Below are 23,283 nucleotides of genomic sequence, written 5' to 3' on the forward strand. Positions count from 1 at the left end.
ATAGGAAGAAATCCTATTCAAAAGACCGGGCGGCCGCTGATTGGCTGAGCTCTCAGCCAATCAGCGGCCGCCCGGTCTTTTGAATAAGATTTCTTTATATTCTCCCGCCGCGCCCCCGGTCTCCATCTGCGCCGCCTGCCGCTCCCCCAGGTAGCCGTCAATGCAGGTGGGGGGGGGACGCTGCGGGCTTTTTTTTTCCTTCCGTACTGACAGTGACAGCTCCCGGCTCCCCCTGCCCGGCTCAGCTGTAAGTAATTGCCGCAGCTGTGTCCCCCGCAGCGTCCGTCCCCACAGCCGCCTCGCAGCGTCCCCCCCACCTGCACAGGTAAAGACTGGGGATGGTGTGGCGGGCGGCGGGGTGTAACGTAACTATAGCACTGCAGCCCCGGCACCCGCACATGCATAGCGCCCCCCCGCGGTCGCAGGGGCTGCGGTGCTATAGTTACGCCCCTGTAATCAAAGTCATATCACAACTTTTTTAGTATTAAACTTTTGTTAGTATTAAAATGGCATGACTGGCCATTGCATGGCTTTGCTTTCTACCCCAATCTAAATATCCTCTCTGTTAAAGTCAAATTACATTCACGCCATTTTAGAATAGTATGGCCACCATTTTGGTTCGCAGAGTTGCGCAAATAAAGTATTATACACAGGTTCTGTGTAGCGAAGCAAACCTTAAGAGCCACCATACTAATGCATATGAAGTCATATCCCACAGTAACACGGAATAAAATATATTTAATTAAAGGTTTAGTGCACTACACATAGTTTAACCAATAATACACGATTGTTTCTGTACATGTTTGGTATCTTTATATTCCGTGTCCCGTGCGCAGCATTCCGGTCGCAGCTAAATATTCGCAAGTCCTATGGTCTGATAATTACGGACAAAATCCTTATTATATGTACTTTTGCCATGTGTCCTGGGAAAGACAAAAGATCAGGATGTAGCCAGTTCTTTCTGTTGATTTACGACCCCCTATGACGATGCCAGCTGACTCAGGAACACATTCCTTCTCCACCAATCCATGTAAAGTGCTGTACTTTGCCCCAATCCCTGAGGACTTGAAATTTGAACCCTTAACCAATGGAAACGGCCTTTGACCCCCCTTTGTCTGAAAACTATAAAGATAGCTATCCCTGAGCTGGCTCACTCTTTTTGGCACTACATCTCTCCCTTCATCCTGACCGGGCTAAGTTCAATTTGAACATAGCGAGCTCCGACCGGACTGCGCTGCGATATTCGATATGACGGTAACATTTGTATTCCTGTGTGAGTAATGTGGCTGATTATATTCTGTATCTGTTTCTGTTCCCCTGTTAGTTTAAAGTGTACTTTAATTAACTGTATCACGTGTTATACTGTGTTCCTTCTTTCTGTAACCCCCTGTTGTCCGCTAGGGACTAAAATACACTATTTGGAGAATCTATCTCCTCACTTTGAGTTATATCCTTGTCTCGACTATTATTCGCATCTAGCGATAAAGGTGTACTACGGACATTGTCCTTAAAGGTACTCGCAGTTTAGGTACTGCGAAGGGATAGGTAAGTACTGCGAAGGGATACTCAATTACTGGTGTCGATACACGGAAAAGATCCGCTACGCTGCGTTACGCTTTGTTCGCACGTTGCTAGGTTAAAAGAGTAAGCAGGTTACGGAAAGAGTACGTAAACTGCGCACTTCACTTATTGTCCTTCTAGTTACATTTATATCGGTATTGATATCTCCCATGAGCAACCAGCACCATGGCAGTAAATGTTTAATGTAGGATTTCCAACATTACTGTATACGGCTTCCAAAGTCTCTGGCCGCATCCATCCTGCTAAATGTAACAGTCTCAAATGTTCAGGTTTGATAGCGGCTGAACTAAAATTCACGAAACCATTGAGATGTTATGTTCTATTATCAAATGTACTATGCATCGCTAATCCGATCCTTTTTCACTGAAAGAATACAAGTGCTTACTGCACAATCTGATCACACATTAGAGTGATCCAGTTAATTAATGCCTACATAACATGAATGTTATTTTACATTCCTATTTTGTGTAAGTATAAAAGCTGAAAGATGAGGCGACACTAGGTTATAGCACTTTAGTCAGCTACTTGTTCTCTGTTGTTAAGAGGAATGAAATGATATGGAAACTATTATAAGCTAACCGTACACCACAATTCAGCAGATGGCCCATCTGAAATACATTTAGCTTCATGGTGAGGCAAAGCTTTATTCTTAGTGTCTGAAACAATTGTTTATAGTCACATCCTCAATAGGCCTTAACCTGTAACCTCACAACAGCCCGGTGTGCTGTACGAAACAAGTGTACTTCAACCAAACACCAAGTGCACAGTTTCTTTGTTACATGAAGAAATACAGAATGAGAATATTTATACTGATTAACTGCAATTTTCTGTGATGCCTGTAATATGGAGGAATACAGTTATTTGTGTACAGTACACCTGCTAACAAAGGATTTCCTCTTATTAATGTTCATGTTACACTATATTTGAAAAAAAATAAGATGGGGGTGGGAGAGAAAAATACAAATATTAAAGGGATTGTGAATAGTAGTGAAACTTGGCACTATTGTTCCTTACAATATGCAAACATACATAAAGAGTAAAGGTAGTAAAGGACACAATTCCTAAATGATGATGCATTTTCAATCAAGATGTAGATAATTAGTCATATCCAGAATATGCAATAAATATGACAAGAAAAACCTACAATAGTGTTATATAAAGCATAAGAACAGAAATCTAGGGGTAAACTTACTAAACGTTCTAAAAATGAAAACAGGTGATGTTGCCCATAGCAATCAATCAGATTGGGTCTCTCATGTTGTAGGATGCAATAGAGAAAGGATAAGCACCTTTAGTAAATGTGCTCCCTACAGTTCAAATGATTAGTCCACTCTTTGAATGCCATCATGAGAAGTGAAAATGAAATGAAGAAGATCCGGGAACATAAACATTTGTTGGTACAGGTCGAGTATCCCGTATCCGAATATCCGTTATCCGAATTATTCCGAAATACGGACATTCCAGAAAGTGAAAAAAAATTTTTTTTTTGCTAAAAACTCACTGGGGACATTTGTAACAGCATCACTGGGGACATGATATGTAACTGGCACTATATATGTGCAAGACAACGATTGCCTGGCATTCAAATTCAGTGCTGAGATAGTACACACATTTTGTTTCCCGTTTTGAAACCTTGTTTTTTTAACAATTAAAATATATTTGTGTGTATTTTATGTGGTAATAAATTATATTTGTGTGTATATTATGTGTTTATACAGCATAAATGCAAGATACTTCAAAATACATCATTGAAATATTAAAATATTCCGAAATACGGAATAATCCGTTATCCAAAATTCTCCTGGTCCCGAGCATTTTGGATAAGGGATACTCAACCTGTATTATGCTTACATAAAATACACTACACCATGCATCTGTAGTGCCTTTGCTATCAGCAATGCCTTAAACTGTCTTCCCTTTTGTTGGTATGCATAAAAAGGGATGGGATAGGATGGTTGGATCGGAGAGGGGGATAGTGTGGTACTTGCACCATGGCATTCATATAAAGAAAAGAGTGTCTTGGTTTTGGTATTATTTGGATCTGTACAACCAAAAGAGAGGAGAAAGAAGACTTTTTTTTTTCCAGGGCACAAATTAATTAATTTATTAAATGTAAAACTTATACCTTTACTTCAATTGTTAAAAATAAGTGCATATCTCCTTGCTATTGCAATCACATGAACACACAACAAAGAGTGGGATTTTTATTTTTATATTGTTAAATAGAAGGCTCTAGCAAGCAGGTTCAGTATTTTCTCTCATACACATACAGATGGCGCAGCTCTCGCTGTTCACCAGAAGGGGGCACACGTGCATGAGACTTTTGCGCGCCCCGTTGTAACGGAGAACACCGCTGATCCACCCTAGCTGCCAGCACCGTGCACTAACCCTGCCCTGAAGCGGAGACGGGTGGGAATCCGCTCTCCGTCCCGTGTGAAGGGGAAACGCGTGTATGTGAGACGCTCGCGCATCCCCATCAGATGCAGCACCTCTGCGCCAGCCCAGGTAATCTGGTGATTGCTACTTCCTGAATTTGTTTCAGCAGGTCCGGGGGGGCGGACAACACGGGGGTTGTGGGGAGCATGCGGGAGCCTTGCCCACCTGCCTGGGGGCTGGGAGGGGGACCTGATTTTCAGGAGCATCCCGGCCATTCCAGGAGGGTAGACAAGTATGAGGTACAGTATTCCACAAATAAAAAAATGCACACTATCCTGCTACCACCACTGTTTACCATGATTAATCAAACTTTAATCAAACTTCATTACAGGAGACAGGCACACAATGAGCGATAAAATTCAGTTACTTTTATAAAATATAGCAGCTCACGTACATATAGGTTTACAGGTAACAGGTTGCCAGCATTTCATAGTAAAGAGCGGGTGGTCATCTCTCACAGAAACACCGTAGCCGCAGAGCTCCCAGCGTCCCGTCAGTCCGATTTCCCGGCTCCACCAATGCGTCACAGCAGAAACACGCCCTGACGAAGTCCAACAAGCGACGAAACCGGTTGGGCATGTTTTTGCTGTGACGCATTGGTGGAGCCGGGAAATCTGACCGACGGGACGCTGGGAGCTCTGCGGCTACGGTGTTTCTGTGAGAGATGACCACCCGCTCTTTACTATGATATGCTGGCAACCTGTTACCTGTAAACCTATATGTACGTGAGCTGCTATATTTTATAAAAGTAACTGAATTTTATCGCTCATTGTGCGCCTGTCTCCTGTTTCTTCACATGTACCTTGGGACCGTGGAATCGGTCATTTCGGAGGAGAGCTGCACCGTACTTGATTTAAAAGAAGTTCTATATCAAGGACTAGCGCAGCCTGTTTGTTTTCCCAAACTTCATTACAGTTCAGTTTTAAGAATATATATCAATGGTTCCCTGGGGTGCCTCGGGTTGGGGGTGCAGGACCACTGCAAATTAGTTATGGTCATTGTGATAGGCAAAACCAGTGCTGGTGGATGCCAATCATAAACTATGTGAACAAACAGAAGTGAGTCATGTCCTTCTCTTGAAAAAAAAAAATACATTTCTCAATAAGAAACTTTTATACTAGGGGTGCCATGAAAAAATTCTGATAATATAGGGCGCAGTGATTCAAAAAAGTTTGGGAACCACTGACATATATGATTCAGTCCAGATGGATAAATTAAAGGGTACTTGTGAGTTATCTGGGCTGCCGATTTTTTGATTGTATGCCTTAAGTTAAGGCATACAATCAGATGCGATGCGATGCGATATCGCATCGCATCGCATGCGACCATCGGATGCGATGACCCGATTTTTCCATAGGAATCAATGTTAAAATGGACTGAGTCCATTTTAACATGGAATTCAATGGGAAAAAGGGGTCCTTTTCATACCCCTACTATCCAAGTGGGCATGGAGTTGGATATAAACCTGTGGCGAGCGTAGCGAGCCACCGAGCCCGAAGCGTGGCGAGCGAAGCGAGCCCCGCGAGGGGACGGTATTCCGTGTCCCCTCGCGGGGCTCGCTACGCTTCGGGCTCGGTGGCTCGCTACGCTCGCCACAGGTTTATATCCAACTCCATGCCCACTTGGATAGTAGGGGTATGAAAAGGACCCCTTTTTCCCATTGAATTCCATGTTAAAATGGACTCAGTCCATTTTAACATTGATTCCTATGGAAAAATCGGGTCATCGCATCGCATCGCATCCGATGGTCGCATGCGATGCGATGCGATGTGCCCGATCCGACCCGATTTAGAAATCGGGCGCCCAGATAACTCATAAGTACCAATTAAAGAAATACTAATTAAGTCACGTGTGTTCAAGCATGGATATCCTTAAAACCAGGATTGTAATGGTGACCTCGAACAATGATTCCACTGAAAATCTGTGGAATGACCTCAAACTTGCCCCTCCCATACTTACTCGACCCAACTGAAGCAATTTAAAGTATGTGTCTGTAATAGCTGGGATAGTTGGATAAACTAAGGGGGAATTAAATTAGCCACAGTAATTTTACCACTGACTATTGGATCTCCTGGGTTTGAATTTAACAAGGATTTTTTTATGTCACATGGAGGTTCTCTTCAGTTCACTTAGTTTAGAAAAAGTTTTGTTTATTTTTTGTTTCTTAACCAAAGAGGACGATCGATAATCTACACTGAATTGGGTGTGTGTTGTTTTTTTTACAGGTACCCTATGGATTTCTACTGGAGAAGAGGACAAAAGGGCTACGGGAGATGTAGGTACCGGTAAGTGTCAATATGTAGGTGAGAGTGTCAGTATGTATGCAAGTGTGCATGTAATAAAGCTATACTGTCACGGTGTGCGTGCATTGTCATTATTGTAATATTTGTTTTTACAGATAGAACTACAAGAACCAGAGGGCCCTTTAATGCCTGCATCCTGGTACTTGTGGACCTCCAAGTACCAGCACGTTAAGGAGGCTTGCTGTGACCTGTAATTTCACAGGTAAAACACAATATTAATACATCATTTTACATGTTATTGCTATAAACTTGGAATTCACTGCCTAGGGGTGCCAGGCATAGCACTGGGCTTCAGTTCTAGCCTCTGGAGGCCTGGAGGAGGGGGTTCACTTATTGGGGATGGGGGGGGTTGTGCCCACCCCCCAGAAACCCTGGCGAGGGCTGACTAGTTGGGCAGTTAATGCTACGGTTGCACGGATCAGTATAAATGCCCTCCCCAGCTGTGGCATTACCTTACTGACTTTTGGAGCCTGGTGCTGATTTCAAAAAAAATTTTTTTGGGGGGGGGGGGCTACATCCTTTTCCCCTCGTGTTTTTGGAACCAGGACTGGTTCAAGAGCCCAGTGCTGGTTTGTTAAGGCCAGGGGAATTCTACACATTCCCTCCCCTGTACTTTTAACCCTTTATTTAACTTTTACATAAAAAGGCACTGCATGGATCTGACTGATTTATGCATGCTTCTCCAAACACACTGCCCAATAGCAGTGTATTTGAAAAGTGCATTTCTTTAAATTACATTTTATTGAGGTTGTATAGGAGAAAAGAACTGAGGAAAATAAAAGCAAAAGTAAAGAGGGAAATAAGGAGAAAGGGAAGAAAGGACAGAATAGGGCCTCTTGGAAGAGGCACAAAGTAAAGGCTGCCATACATCTACAGATCGATAGTCAGATTGGTCTGGTTGGAACAAAATCCTGGTAATGGATGAGAGCAAATGACAGTTGACCATTTGCTTTGAAATGTTGGAAAACTGCCAAAAACTTTCATTCATCCATTACCAGGTTTTTGTTCCAACCAGCCAGATCTGACAATCGACCTGTAGATGTATGGCCACCTTTAGGCCACAAATTGTTACATAAAGTATAGGTGGCTATTGCCAGGAAAAATGGGAAATGGTATTTTTAAAGGCTAACCATGGGCTCCAAATTCTATCACATGAGTTAGAGAGCAGTTAACATTAGCACTTAAGGGTTATACTGTATTGGGTGAACTGATTTATACAGTTTAGTAGGCAAAATGCTGTCATTTGGTTTGTTCAAATTGTATTTAGTTACATTCAACTTATTTTTCAGGTGGGCCACTGTGCCTGAATAATTATACACACAAACACAATCTTCTCACCAAAAAGACAACTCAAGTCTTGGCACTGCAATAAAGAAAAGAAAATAAATAAAAAAAATATAGGCTGGTGTGCTTTTAAAAGGCTACTCCAGAACAGAGCTTGACTAACCAGATGCGTGCTTGTACAGAAGCATTATAGAGTAGCTTCAGATAATTGGTATGCAATTTACGTGCATTTAACTCCTTTTTGTATCATAATACAGTGGTAACAATTTCCCTTTTATAAAGCCAAACATTACTTCTGAACCAGTGTTTGGAAAGCTCTGTAATAACATTTGGATTATATGACCGGCAGAAATATACCAAACTGTCTGATAAATGAAAAAACACTGAATAGATTTGCCTGGGGCTATAATGTAGTGTTTTGATGCAGCACGATTCGGATGCCTTTTGCCTTAGGAGAATAAATTGAGTTGTAAAAGCTATCTAATTAATAAAGCAAGAGTCACTTGATGTGCTTGCTTGCCAATTTACTCTCTTTTGATCTTGTCCCCTTACTTATACTGTGAAATTACAGCTCTATTTCAGAGCAGGAGAAGTAAGCAGGAAAACAATGGGTGACATATTCTTGTAATAGTCTTTTCTTTTTTTCCAATTTTTTTTTTTTGCATCCAGCGTTCATTATACTGTAGAACAAAGGAGAAGGCTACAAATTACCACTAATGGCAGTCTACTAATGAAGAGAATGGAGAAATTTCATTAGCATTTAAGAGAAAAGATTTATTATGACCTACAGTTGCTTCCTATTATGACTCACTTAAGTAAAAATGAAAAAAAGAAAAATCTAACAGTTAATTTACATGTGTAAGTGCCTGGGACTCTGTCATCTGCTGATTGGTACAGAACCACATAATGAATAACAACTATAAGCATATATAACCAGTAATTAGTGTTGGTACAAAAAATGTGAATCCTGTTTGAAATTTTTCGATTTTTCCGTTTTTTTGTTTTTTTTTTCACATTTATTTTTGCAGAGATACTCATCATGTATGAACAACATTAGGAGAACCATGTCTGTGGCACAAGTTTCATGTTTTTCACTGTTTGTAAATGTCAGTTTCAGGATATGAAACATAGAAAAACAAAGCACCAGGCCCACTTGGTTTTCCAACACTCATCCAACAAAAAATGTAGGTACTTGTTTCCTAGCACGGCGCCCATCGCATTGCATACCATAAGGCATACGATGGTATGCGATGCGATGTTACGCGATGGCAGGCGATGTTATACAATTTTAAATTGTATACCATCACATTGTATGCCATTGTATGGCATATACAATGGTATACGATTTAAAATTGTATAAGCACCCTAATGGATGTTTTCAATGTTAAATGTGCCCCCTATAAGATAAATAATTGTATAAGCACCATAATGGGTGCTTACAATGTTAACCCGTACTATCAACGCCAACCCAAAGCGTGGCGAGCGCAGCAAGGGGCGGCGGTACGCATCCTCCGACCTTTTCATACCCCCACTATCCATGTCGGCGTGGAGTTGAGTTTATATAGTGTGGCGAGCGCAGCGAGCCACCGAGCCCAAAGCGTGGCAAACGCTTACACGCGCTTACATGTGAAGTAATGCGCGTCCCCTTGCGGGGCTCGCCACGCTTCGGGCTCAGTGGCTCACTGCGCTCGCCACACTATATAAAATCAACTCCACGCCGATGTGGATAGTGGGGGTATGAAAAGGTCGGAGGACGCATACCGCCGCCGCTCGCCACGCTTTGGGCTGGCATCGATAGTGGGGGTAGCGTGGGGGTGCATTTAACATTGTAAACACCCATTAGGGTGCTTATACAATTAAAAATCATATAGGGGCTTATATAATTTAAAATCGCATTGCATCGCATGCAATGCGATGAGATGCCATACAACTTAATATCGTGGGCGCCGTGCTAGGAAACAAGTACCAAAGTGTAATACATTCTCACACTACAACTCAAACCCTATTTTTATGGACTAAATAAAAATATCCTATATAATAAACAGCTAATACTGCTCCTCGCCACTAGATGGCACCCATCAGCAATTAAATTGGTTGCTATGGGCAAAATCCCATCTTCAATAGAACTCTCATCTAATTAATTTACCCCTACATATCCTAAAATATTTAACATAATTCTGTCCACTAGACTAAACTCCCTAATCTCTTCCATTCTTGACCAGGAAGCTATACATTTGATATATAGCTAGGTGTTCGTTCCTTATCTTGTAGTTTTCTTTAGATTTGGAGAAGGCTTTTGACAATGTTAACTAGCTATTTTGGAAGACCATACTGAGGATCTGTGGGATATATGTGCCCTTCTCAGAACTGTATCCAAATATCTATGAACTGCTTTAGAAAACAGGCAACTCTAGTTCCATAGTTCATATCAAGTAGAGTGCAACCAATATTTCATGTGAATCTACTCATACATAGTATATATTACTACCATAAACATGTCAGTTTTCCTATATATGATTTGAGTCCTTGTACAGCTTATCTCCCACACTGTAACCTTCATAGTGCACCCAACATGGCTGTCTCCACTAGTACGCTTGTGAATGGGATGAAAAATACATGGAACTAATGCTTACAATAGGACCCTACTCTAAACGTTAGGATGCTCCAACCACCCATAGGCGTGACCTATTTCACCTGGCTAATCCTACATAGTGCGCCAAAGGCAGTTGCCTTGCCTGGTACCTGTTATAATTCTTACCTTTCATGTTCAGTGATAAATAGTAAAATGCACAACTTCTGAATTTAATGCAACAAGAGATTAAATAATTCTCATCCAAGATTATATTTAATTATATGCAATAGCAATACAAAGACAGAAGGTATAAAAAGAGAGTCTACAATAGGAACCTAAGATCAGATTGGCTTGTTTAAAACAACATAAAACATGTTTAAAATGCATAAAGGCTATTCTAAAGGTGCCCACACACTAGAACGATTTTTGGGCCGATTGGCCGATTTTCGAAAATCGGCCGATGCTCGCTCCCGTGGATCTTTTGCTAAATCTTCTGATCTTACGTGCTGCTCAAAAGATCAGAAGATTTAACAAAAGATCCATAGGAACGCACACGGGATCTTAAGAAAAATCTTTGGTAAAGATGTGCACTTGCCTGAAATCTTTTGTCCAAATCGGACAAAAGATTTGAAGGCTAATTTATGCGCACATCTTATGATCGCAGATCTTTCTAGTGTGTGGGCACCTTAAGGGTTGTAACCAATAAAGCTTTATAGGGAAAGTGCTATCTCATTATGCTCGTTAAGACTAACAGAAATCAAGATGTTAAGTTCAAATATCCAGAACATTTCTCTCTGTGAGACCTTGTCAGAAAGATCTCCCCCTCAATGGCCCAACCATACATTATATTGCTCTAAACAGCAAATGTTCTGAGTTACAAAATAAATGAAATGCTTAGAGACAAAGTGATGTGTGTTTAATGTTATGTACATGTTCCTGGATCCTAAACTTAAGTCTTCTTTTTGTCTATCCTACATATATCAAGCCATATGTATATTATAAAAAATATATAATGAAAGTTCAAGTTGGTGAAATGTGCCATATGAAATTGTCTCGAGTTATCTTGGTTCAATAAAGTTTTCCAATTATGCTGAAGGTATTTACACATCCAGCAACGTCTGCATTTATATGATCCCAGGCACTTCTGTGACTCAGGGCCTTATTCTAGTTCACTCTTTCTGACAAATTCCTTCTTAGATGGACAAAACCATGTGCACTGCAGTTGGGGCAGATGTTACTTGTGCAGAGAGAATTAGATTTGGGTGGGGTTTTACTTTAAAGTGAGATCTATATTGCAGTGTAAAAATAAAGCAGCCAATATTTACCCTGCACAGAAACAAAATAACTCACCCAAATCTAATTATTTCTGCACATTTTACATCTGCCCCCCTGCAGTGCACATGGCTTTGCCCATCTAAGAAGGATTTTGTCAGAAAGATTGAACTAGAATAAGGACCTCAGTGTTTTGTATAGATGTGCAAGTAGATTGATGCAATATATATATTTTCTATCAACTGCCTATAAATAAGATGGTAAAGCTGGGTGCAAATATAGTGCCTATAGCCATACCTCACAAGTAAAGATAAACTGTAGGATATTCAAAAATACTTTAGCAGCTCAATGCTTAACCCTGAGGAAGTCATACAGATGAAAATGTTTGGACTTAACCGGGTTCTCTTAAAGTGGACATTAATGTGCAGGTAGGTGCATGCCACTCTTCCCCTATAATATCATTTAATATTGCACAGTTACTTGCTCTTTCTTGCTTTATTCTCAACTCAGAATCAGGACCAATGTGAGAAATTTATCAAAGCATACCCTTTATAATAAAATTATAGGCACCTGTTCCACTCTTTATAAAGTTTCTTGCAGTAGTTGAAATGGAAGTGACAGAAAAAGATAACCAAATAAATGGGCAAAACATCTTGTGATTCAAGTGCTTTGCACGTGGACAACCATAGATGGCAACCAACGGAGTAATTCAAATGTTGTTCCGATCAAATGCACACAGCTGTAGGCGCTGACATTACTGTTATGTTGTTCCACCATTTTGATGGGCTCGTAACTAGTGACATATAAATAGATGAAGCATTATTATATGAAGTACTGTCAACTGCAGAGGTCAATAAGTAGTGCTGCTGTAGTCATCATCATGAATATAAGGCAGGGGCTCTCAAAATCAGTCCTCCAGACCCCAAACGCTTCACGTTTTCCAGACCACACAGCAGCTGCACATGTGGATTACTGTCAATTTATAAAGATCATGAAGTGACCTGGAAAACAGGAACGGTTCGGGTTCCTTAGGTTTGTCTGTCCCAGTTCTGCCCCTATGGATAAAATGGTCTAATATATGCAGAAATATTAAATATTACATCTATTTCTAAAAAAGGCAAACAATGTGAATAAATGCTAGGCAATGCTGTCATTGTGGGCAATACCTCTCCAGTGGTCATGATCAAAATGAATTTTGGTTTGGATTTGGAAATGCAGTGGGTGAATGACAGCAATGATTAGATATATGCGTTCATCTGTGTCTGACATTATCTTGATGCATGAGAACCAATTGCCAAACAAAAGCATATTGCAAATATTTTCCTACTCTGGAACAGTCTTTGGGGGGTATTGAATCCCAGGTCCCGACAGTTGTGACCCTGGCCTATTTTCGGACTGCTTGCCTATTTATCAGCAGGCGGAATTTAATGTCCTGTCTGCAGATTGGCGAAAAGGGGGTGTGTCCGTGAAAACGGCCGTGGATTGTCGAAATATGGCCGTGATCTCAACAATCCATGTCCGTTCTCAGCAAAAGGGGTCTGACAGCTTTTAAACTCGAGTCCATTCTGACGAGAGGCCTCTGCAATCGGTAAAGACAGCATTGAATAGGCGCCAACCACTATTTCCCCCATCGGAAATAGCAACGGGGATTGAATACTCCTCTTAATGTGTACAGTCAAAGGGGAGTGTATTTCAATTCCACTCACTTGAAATTCATCAAAGCACAGCAGGCAGGCTTCTTCACTTAGCTCCTCAGCTATGGGGGCAATAGGATCATAGGTTTTGGCCATGAACCCTGCCTTCCTTTTTGGTAAGCTTTTCTTAAGTCTGTGTATTCCTGGATGAAAATAAGAAATATTACTTCACAGTATTGTTTCACAGTAAACCCCAATGGCCAATGTAATAGCCTCTGAGCTTGGCCGGCATCCCGCACGGCCGTCGAACTCGGAGGCTATTACATTTGCCCACAAAGCTATGATAAAACCAAAAGTAGTTCTAAACAGTTCTACTGTCATTTTGAATGTGGTAACTAGCATGGCTCAAAAATACAGTATGATGATCTAATGGGGATAGCTTAAGTTGTTTACGTTTAAGCCACAAGACTGAAAATTATTTACTATCCAAAAGGAACAAGACAATGTCCTGATGTCTATTTTTACATGCACATAATATAGTGATCATCATTTATTCTCAGGCTCCAGTTTGAACATTATCGTGAATGTATTAGTGTATTACACAGACATTTAGAACACTTCTCTAAGGGCAAATTTACTAAAGGTTCTAAAAATTTAAAGAGGTGATGTTGCCCTTAGCATCCAATCAGATTCTGCTTGTCATTTCTCAATTGCAAACTAGAAAATGATCCCACTTTCCCTTTTAGAAGCTTTAGTACATATACCACTAGTGTTAATTTTTGTAACCCCTATTATTTATTTTCTACGTTACTAAAAAGTTTAAATTTTAAATGTGTTACCTAAAATGCCTGGAAGAGTCCTCCATTTCAAATGATTACAATTACATTAATAAAATATAGTTATCATAACTTACTTTCATGTACATCAAGCATGAATCCATGGAAATGTACCCGCTTCTTCTGTTCAACTTCGACATGGGAAAAAAACATGTCCATTACCATAGTCTTGCCTGTACCTTAAAATACAATAAAATAATATATTTTTTCAAGTATTATATTCTTCAACATAATTGTATTTAGAGATATAATCTTAAGTGTGACAGGATTCAGATACTATGCCAGTTATGATATAACACAGCATTTTTTTAACCATTGTGCTGCGGCACACTAGTTTGTCTTGAGCTGTTCACAAGAACAAGGTATGTCCACACATATAGTTTACAGCCGCCACCCAGGGCCGGTGCAAGGCACCAGAGAGCCCCAGGCAAGTCGGGGTGGGGGCGCCCCGGTGTCTGCTGCCCGGGTACCTGTCCTGCGGCGCTGTAAAGCTGGCGGCGGCGGTGGATCCCTGCAGTCAATAAGAAATAACGAGCGCTATCCGCCGGGCTATGCGGAAGCGCTTCTGTTTTGGAAACACTGGCCGCACGGCGCACGCTGATTGGCTAAATCTCAGCGCGCTCGTTATTTCTTATTGACTGCAGGGACCCCCCGCTGCTGCCGCCGCCAGCTTTTACGCACATATACACCGCAGGACAGGTACCCGGGCGGCAAGGGGGGGGCAAAATACCGCCCTCCAGTGGCCGGCGCCCTAGGCAAATGCCTAGATTTGCCTAGTGGTGGCGCCGGCCCTGCCGCCACCACCACCAAAACGGTTATTTACTGGTCTCTTGTTTTCATGTGAGGACCAAAGTATTATTATTTTTGTTACCTGTGGGATCAATGTGTTTTTTTTCATATGGGGCCAATTAGTTTGTTTGTTTTCTTGTAGGGGTCAATTTTTCTTTTCCTGTTGGGTCTGATGGTGTGCCTTGACTATTTTAAAATCTCGTTTGGTGTTCCGCATAATGAAAAAGGTTGAAAACCACTGATGTAATAGCTAACTCATTAGCTAACTATTCTTCTAAAGAAAGTGAGAATAGAGCCCCATACACACTACATGAACATCAATATAGTTGAATATTGGCGGTGCCACTAGTCAGATGACATTGAGTGTACACACTGAACAATATTTTTATTGTTCAGTGAAATCACTGGGGACCTGATGATCATTCAGGTTCATTGGCTATATAGTTATATAGTCTATCTGCATGCTCAGCAGATGGTGCCGGGAGGAAGAAGGGGGGTCATTAACAATGTGCGGTAGTGCTCTTCGTTAATGATATTGAGTGTAAAGATTAGATTTTTTTTCTGTAAAGATATTGCACAGATCCTTCTGAGTGTTATATTTTAATTCCTCTTCTTGTGTGTATGGGGCTTAAGAGTTTTGTTTTGTTAGTACTACCCACCCAACTTATTACACGGGATATGTATGAGAACTTCAAAAGTATGGACAAGTGGAGTACTTCCACATAGAAAACAATCAGCTTCAAGATAGTACTGTATGTACCAGGTACATTCTACAAAATGACAGGTCAAAGCTTATTGGTTTCTTTGGGGAATGTCTACACTTGTCTGTTGGATAAAAAAAAATGTATAAGTGATGTAATGATTTCCAAATATAAAGTGTCAGAGATATCATTGGGAGGGGCAAGGAAAGCGTAGAAAGTGAAGGAAGCCAAGTTGTTATTTTAATTGGTGTCATCGGGAAGCAGCCCTCAAAGGCAACCAGTTTAGATTGCCTACTTCTAACCAAGAGATCTGATTCTGTTGCCACAAATTTTCCAATCTAATGGAAGAGAGTTGTAAGATTAACCCTCAAATAAGTAATACAGGATGGATGCCAAGGAATGCAAACTGTAATCTTGATACTACAGGAGTAGGGGAAAACATGTTTAACCCTTTGAGTGCCAACATCTCTGTGAGAGATGTGGAAAATATCCACTAAAAATGCCAGCGTCACTCACATGTGTTATATAAATTCAAATAAAAAATGTGTAAAAAAAGATTATACTTCCTATATACAATAAGGTAAGTATTACAAGTCATTATGATGAATACAAATGTTTACTGGGCAATTTTCACACCTATTTGGACAAATTCCCTTGGCATTCAAAGGGTTTAAGGCAGGAAATTTTAAAAAGTTATTCTTAAAATTGGACAATTTCCCCCACTTTTCAAATTACAACATTAAGGGGGTTATTCATATCTGATTACTGGGCAACTGTGCATGTATACAGATTGTAGCACGCATGTTCAGGGCTATCCAGCGATAAAATCCAGCATCTTTTTTAATCACAAGCCATTTGAAAGTTGAGAGAGAGGATGCCAGCATTTGTGGATTTCACACGGTAGTTTACTGCCAGTGTCAGGAAAAACACAGGTGTGCCTAAGTGTACCGGCACTCGTGGTCCTGCAGGGGCCTCTGTACTGTGTTCCCCAAGAGGGTCATCAAAGGACCGGGCGGTGTGCGTGGGCTGTCTCCATGTCACAGCAGCCAGGCAGAAGTGCTTGGGCCGTTACCGGGTGATGCGGTAAACTTCCATCCATTGCTAGGAGGTCTGGACTCCGGGAAGGTTGACGTTTGATGTCACCATGTCCCTGGACCATTGAGGGCCAAGCGGTTTGAATAAATTCCCGGCTACTGCCTGGTTCAGTGCCAGTTATAGCTTCTACTCCTGTCCTGGGTCTGCTCGGTCTCTTTGTTTCCGGTACCTTCCTGTGTGCTGCCAGACATTCCCCCTCATGTGTCTGCTTGTCATTTGATTTGGAGTACTGTTCCTGTCCTGTATCAGCGTCCCTGGCACTTCAGTCTAAAGCTAAAGTGTTTGTTCAGGGAGTCAATTTTTACCAGCTAGTGTATTTGGTATTACAATGCAGTTTAGTTATATTTTGTGTACCTGTGTAAGGTTGGAGTCATCTTATGCATTGTTGCATTTAGGGTTATTGCCTCAGTACCATTATTATTCATTTCATCCTGTGCATTGTTGCACCACTGCACCATAGTTTTGCTGACAGTTACTTTGCACAGTTATTACTAACTACCTTTTCCATCATTAAGTCCAGGCGGCATCCCAGTAATTGGTGGACCTGATCCACCAAGGAAAGGTGGCTGTTATTGGTGAAGGTCTAGCTTGCAGGAGGTTGGCGGATAATTAGTCGCTATCCATAACAGATGAGTGAGTGAGTTGCAAATGGATTAACATCTACTTGCCAATCTGAAATATATTTTTGCAAGTCCTTCTCAGCCTTACATGGGACGGGATTTCACTCTGGCAGATCGGCAGCTTTCTGATCGCAAGGATCTGCAAATTAGCCGTTAGTTGGTTATTCAGGCCTGATCACTTAAGTGAGCAAATGATGTTTCTGGGTGAGAAATAATGGTTAGCAAGTCTTAAGCAAACAAAGCAAGCTAATGTTCGACACCTCCAACCTGAATACCTGAAATATTAGAATTAGCTCTTATGGACCTAGCTAGGGCTTTAATGCATAGGACAAAATTAAGTGCAATAAAGGACACCCGTGCAGAGTTCAGTTGCTCATAGAGAATACTTCGGACAAGGTGCCACTAACTCTCACTCTTGCTGTGGCACACATATAAATGGCTAATTTTCTATGAAGCAAAAGAGAACCAAGTCCAAAATGTACAAATACAGACCACATAAATGACCTGTCAACTGCTTTTTCAGCATCTGTTGATAAGAGTATAGAAGGTGTGATTGTTGGTGCTATTATTGCAAGCTTCTCGACCAAAGTTATCCATGAGTAATGCGATACGTCTGAAACTCAAACAGAGGGAGGGGTCAATATATGGGCTTCCAAAGATTGGTTAGAAAAGTACAAATCTGGAGAGATTGCATTAAAGCCTTCATTTTTAAAGATTTTAAGGTCAGCTAATCTTGGTGTAGTTTCCATAGAAGCAAACTAAGCACCCGAGTCCATGATCCTGATCTACAAAGTTAATGACCCCTATAGGTTTTCTGGCCCAACAGGGTTTTCCCCATACACCTGTGGGCCAGTCTGACCTTGGGTACAGTTGTCTACAAAAAGTATATAATAAAACTTGAGTGTGTTCAGAGATCTTATCAATAATGGAATATAAAGGTTACATTATTAACACAAAAATAGAAAAATCAAGTGTACACATAAACAAAGAAATCACATACAATTTGATTGGAAGGAAGAATACTTGCAACATGAAGTGTTATTTTATGAACTGAGGAAGGTGGTTTGGCCAAATTAAAAGCTCAAATTTAAAATGTATAAGATGCATTTCTTGCAAGAAATGGAAGGAATTTTCGGGATGATTCTTTTTTTTGCCTGGGCCTCATTAAGTATTGGACAAATAAAAAATATTTCACAAAAAAAATCAGGCTTACATTTGTATTTTGTTCAAAACATAATATATAAAGTATACATTATCTGATTCAGTATTAAAATGTTTTATCATGCTCAACAATAATGTAGGGATGCAGCTTCACAGTGTAAGTAGTATGCAGGTACTTATATGTTAGTTGGGCGCCCACTAAGCAATTTGCTTAGTGCGCTATTTTGCGTAGTGAAATCGCATTGCAAGTTAACGCATGGGCCATGCAATGTGTGATGCGATGTGATTTTCCTATGTGATTTATTCACTGCTCTCTCAGCCCCGGGCCATCGCATCTGCCGCAAAATCGCAAGCAATTTTAAATCGCATGCGATTTTATAGGGTGTGCGATGCCTTGACATTAGGTATACAATAATATGATTGTATGTCCGAAAAGTAGGTTTAACGCACACCCCGCCACCCCGAAGCGTAGCGAGCCCTGCGAGGGGCGGAGGAATGGATCCTCCGACTTTTTCATTACCCCACTATCCACGTCGGCGTGAAGTTGATGTTATATAGTGTGGCGAGCGCAGCAAGCCACTGAGCCCGAAGCGTGGCAAACACAGCGAGCCCCGCGAAATACATGTAAAGTAAACCGCGTCCCCTCGCCACGCTTCGGGCTCGGTGGCGCTCTGCACTCGCCACACTATATAAAATGAACTCCACGTTGACGAGGATAGTGGGGGTATGAAAAGGTCGGAGGACGCGTTCTGCTGCGCTCGCCACGCTTCGGGGTGGTGTGGATAGTGGGTGGGGGGGTGCGTAAGATGCGATATTGTGGCGTAAAGTATTTAAAATAATAATTACATGACAAAATCGCATCGCATGCCATTAAAATGGCCCATGCGATTTCCCTATGTTACCGTCCGTATGCTAATTGGGCGCCCAACTAACATAAAAGTACCTCTTAATATAATGTCATGGCAATGTTATTAACAAATTAACATTTTTCATATAAACTGTATTGAAACACAACCCTCTTCCATCTGATCAACTGTGATATACATAAAATGTAAATCACCCTGCTGTATTCTAATTGGAAAATACAAATAGACAGTAGTGATAATGAACTCTAATGCCTGAAGTATATCCGCTGGAGTGGTCAATACAAAAGGGTACTCTTTACCTAGCACGGCGCCCATCGCGGGCATCGCGGGTACATTTATGGCTGGCCGCGACGCGACCGACGCGATGCCCACGATTTCCCATTGAAACCCATGTTAAACATGGAAATCGCGTCGGTCGCGTCGCGGCCGGCCATAAATGTGCACACGATGGCCGCGACGCGATGCCCCCGATTTCCCATAGGAATCTATGTTAAAAGGGCCCGATGGACACGATTTTTATGTCAAATGCCTCAATGCCCGCGATTTCCACATAGGAATCAATGTTAAATGGGCCTAAGAGCCCAAATAGGCACAATTAACCCTTAAATGTCCCCCCCAATTTTTTAACGCCACCCCACGATCCACGCCAACCCGAAGCGTGGCGAGCGCAGCGAGCCCGTGAGGGGCGGCGGTACGCGTCCTACGACCTTTTCATGCCCTACTATCCACGTCGGCGTGGAGTTGAGAATAGAATAGTGTGGCGAGCGCAGCGAGCCACCGAGCCCGAAGCGTGGCGAGCGCAGCGAGGGGACGCGGATACCTTCACAGTTATACGCGTCCCCTCGCGGGCTTCACAGGTGTCCGTGGCGACGCGGACACCTGTGAAGTCCGCGAGGGGACGCGTTTACCTGTGAAGGTATCCGCGTCCGCTCGCCACGCTTCGGGCTCGGTGGCTCGCTGCGCTCGCCACACTATTCTATTCTCAACTCCACGCCGACGTGGATAGTAGGGCATGAAAAGGTCGGAGGACGCGTACCGCCGCCCCTCGCGGGCTCGCTGCGCTCGCCACGCTTCGGGTTCGCGTGGATCGTGGGGTGGCGTTAAAAAATTTGGGGGGACATTTAAGGGTTAATTGTGCCTATTTGGGCTCTAAGGCCCATTTAACATTGTTTCCTATGGTAAAATCGGGTCCATTGAGCCATTTAACATGAAAATCGTGTCCATCGGGCCTTTTAACATTGATTCCTATGGCAAATCGTGGGCATCGCGTCGTGGCCATCGTGTGCACATTTCTGGCCGGCCGCGACGCGACCGACACGATTTCCATGTTTAACATGGTTTTCAATGGGAAATCGTGAGCATCGCTTCGCGTCCGGGCACCTTTAGCCCGCACACGACGCGACCGATGCGATTTTTTACCTCACGATGCCCACGATCAAGATCGTGGGCGCCGTGCTAGGTAAAGAGTACCTACAAAAGTTTTTAGTAGCCGCAAAAGGTAAACATCGTAAGAAGTGCATCTTGTTACATGTCCAAGTAATTCCTGCCTCAATTTTGGCAGTCCGGGCAAGACATTATTTACTCCATTTAGTATGATGTCATATGTGTTTTCTGATGAGCTACTGTAATAACAGATATTACAATTCTATGTTAATTACAAGCTCTGAAACATAGGAGGTAATTCTGCTTGGTATGCTACGTTGCGAATTCACAACGGGTACTGATATTTTCGCTTATGCGCATGTGCAGGCCTCCACAGTGGGCGCCCTCAGAGACTTCCATAGTCTCTGTGGCGCTCGCAGCAGGAGGTATTCCTGGGCATACCCACAAAAACTCTGGGTACATCAGGGAAAACACTGGGGGGCATCCCCATGCGAACGTAGGTGGCTTCCGTGGGCGGGCAGCTGATGTCACCAGATGTCAGCTGCCATCCCTGTTCTTGGAGCAGGACGCCACTAATCTAGGGCACCAAAGAGTGGCTTAGATTAGCAAGCGCTTCAGAAATCATTGGATGGTCATCGACCATCGAATGATTTCGCCCACCCACGCAAGGCTGCAAAAAGATGTATATGCAAATCATCCATTCGCAGCACTGCAGGGAAATTGGCGAATAGCGAGGGGCGGGTGTTCGCACGCACAGTGGGCAGCGTTACAAGGACTCGGTTAACAGCGAGTTTCGTATTTTACAGAGTCAACCAGAATAACCTCCATAGTTCTTCAATGGTTCATGCAAAGGTATCACCTACCAACATCTCCAAAGACATACATTCCTCTTGGAGGTTTTCTTTGCCCGAAAAACTAGAAAAGAATACAAACAACAATAGTCAGACCTTTGCATTTGCAATAACGTTATGCATGTACTCATATAATGATGTGTGATATTAAGCTTTTAGATCGGAATGTCATTGTCTGTAACTACAAATCGTACTTACCTACTTTTGAAAACTACAGTCAGGGAGATGACAGTAGGATGTGCCACGTAAAGCCTCCCCACATATGGGAGAGACCAGTGTGCATGGGACATGAAGGGCCCACTGTGGGAATGCAGTTGTAGGGGGCTATGCTTAGGGGTCTAACCATCAGAGAGTGCATGGTCTGACCCCCATGATAAATATATATATGGTAAACACTGTTAGTCCATGCATTATAATGTACCAGATTAATAACAGCAATGCACTGTAGTCTGTACAGCATAATGTAACATATGTATACTGTACAGTATGATTCAAGTGCACATCTGAAACCTGATCCGACGACAAGGCCCCAGACAGTAGTGCCCACCTGGGGTTACCCCTGTGCCCCAGTGGGCCAGTCCAACCCAGGGTGTGACTGCTTAAATTAATGTTATCCCTCCAGCAAGGGGGATTTCCTACATACCAGGAAACTTTCAGCTTCTCTGAGAATGAGATGGAAGCTGCTTTATTCACTGAGAGATTGATTGATACAGCAGGGGATTACACCAGATAAAATTTACAATAGCAAGAAGGGTTTGGGGGGTCAGTCGCACAAGACCACAGTAGTGAAATATATCAGAGATAAAATAGGCCCCCTGCTGGGTATAGTGGCAGATGATACAATTCGATAGGCCTGCAGGGGTGTGCTACCACGGACAAAAATCAGTAGTATTAGATGGGGACAGGGAAAGGGTTTTCACATGTGTGGTGCACCAAAAAGAAGAATAAATGGAGACTTAAAATATACCTTTTATTTAGGTTATATATTAAAAAGCTATGAAATATGACAAACTACATGAAACATAGAACAAAGACAAGGTGAGTATAGTGCATGTTAAAAGATGCACGTGCGGTGTCCCTTAGCACTTATTCCTTAGGTCAGTGGTCAGGGAACTCAGTCATCATTACCCCACACAGTGCGTGTTTTGCTGGTAACCCAGCAGGTGCACAGGTGTACTAATTACTCACCGACACATATTATACGGTCTACAGGTGGAGTTAATTATTTCACTTGTGATTCTGTGAGGAGACCTGCAAAACATGCACTGCGTGGGTTAATGAGGACCAAGTTCCCTGACCACTGCCTTAGGTTATAAATTATAGTGTGTCTATCCCTTTAATAATGGCTTTGGTAGCTCGTAAGTAGTACAGGAGACACAGTATGTTTTAACAATTACTGAGCTATCATATGTAAATACAAATAAATCTTGAAGATAAATCACTTGAGTCTGTGTGCAATTTTTAAAGGTCTTATATCTCAGTCATGTCAGTTAAGAGTGAAACTGTTGGGGTTATTTCACACGCTCCGGCTACTGCCGGGCGGCAAACCCCGCACGGTCAGGAAGCCGTGCCGCACACAGCAGTTTACAATGGTGGGTATGGCCACAGCCCCGTGTGAATGGACACATTTGTGTCTATTATTAACTATGGTGTGCGGCACAGCTTCCTGGTTGTGCGGGGTTTAGCTGCCCGGTACGGGCCTGATGAAGACGCGAGTTAGCGTTGAAACGCGTTGAGCACCATCTCCACTGCACCCCTATTTGCTCCTTTGCACATCAGACTGCACCATACTCTGCACTTTATTCCGGACCAGTCATTTGTTTACCTCCAGGACCCCCCCTTTCCTCTGTTCAGCAGCTACAAGCAGTGTCATGCAAGGTATGCACATACCAAAAGGAC

General features: G+C 42.3%; 1 protein-coding gene across 4 annotated transcripts in view; it reads right to left on the reverse strand.

Annotated features, from left to right (window-relative positions):
• AFG1L (AFG1 like ATPase) overlaps positions 1 to 23,283 on the reverse strand; it is a 193,514-nt gene that overhangs the window by 89,611 nt on the left and 80,620 nt on the right. For all 4 annotated transcript variants that reach the window (XM_083176932.1, XM_083176930.1, XM_083176931.1 and 1 more), the window contains exons 3-5: positions 21,397 to 21,448; positions 13,996 to 14,097; positions 13,155 to 13,285 (exon numbers count right to left, since the gene is read on the reverse strand). In XM_083176932.1, coding sequence (XP_083033058.1) covers positions 13,155 to 13,285; positions 13,996 to 14,097; positions 21,397 to 21,448 — 285 coding nt within the window. The remainder of the gene's footprint in view (positions 1 to 13,154; positions 13,286 to 13,995; positions 14,098 to 21,396; positions 21,449 to 23,283) is intronic.

Source organism: Crinia signifera, chromosome 3 (assembly GCF_055691185.1).
Source record: "Crinia signifera chromosome 3, ASM5569118v1, whole genome shotgun sequence".
NCBI classification, from domain to species: Eukaryota; Metazoa; Chordata; class Amphibia; order Anura; family Myobatrachidae; genus Crinia; species Crinia signifera.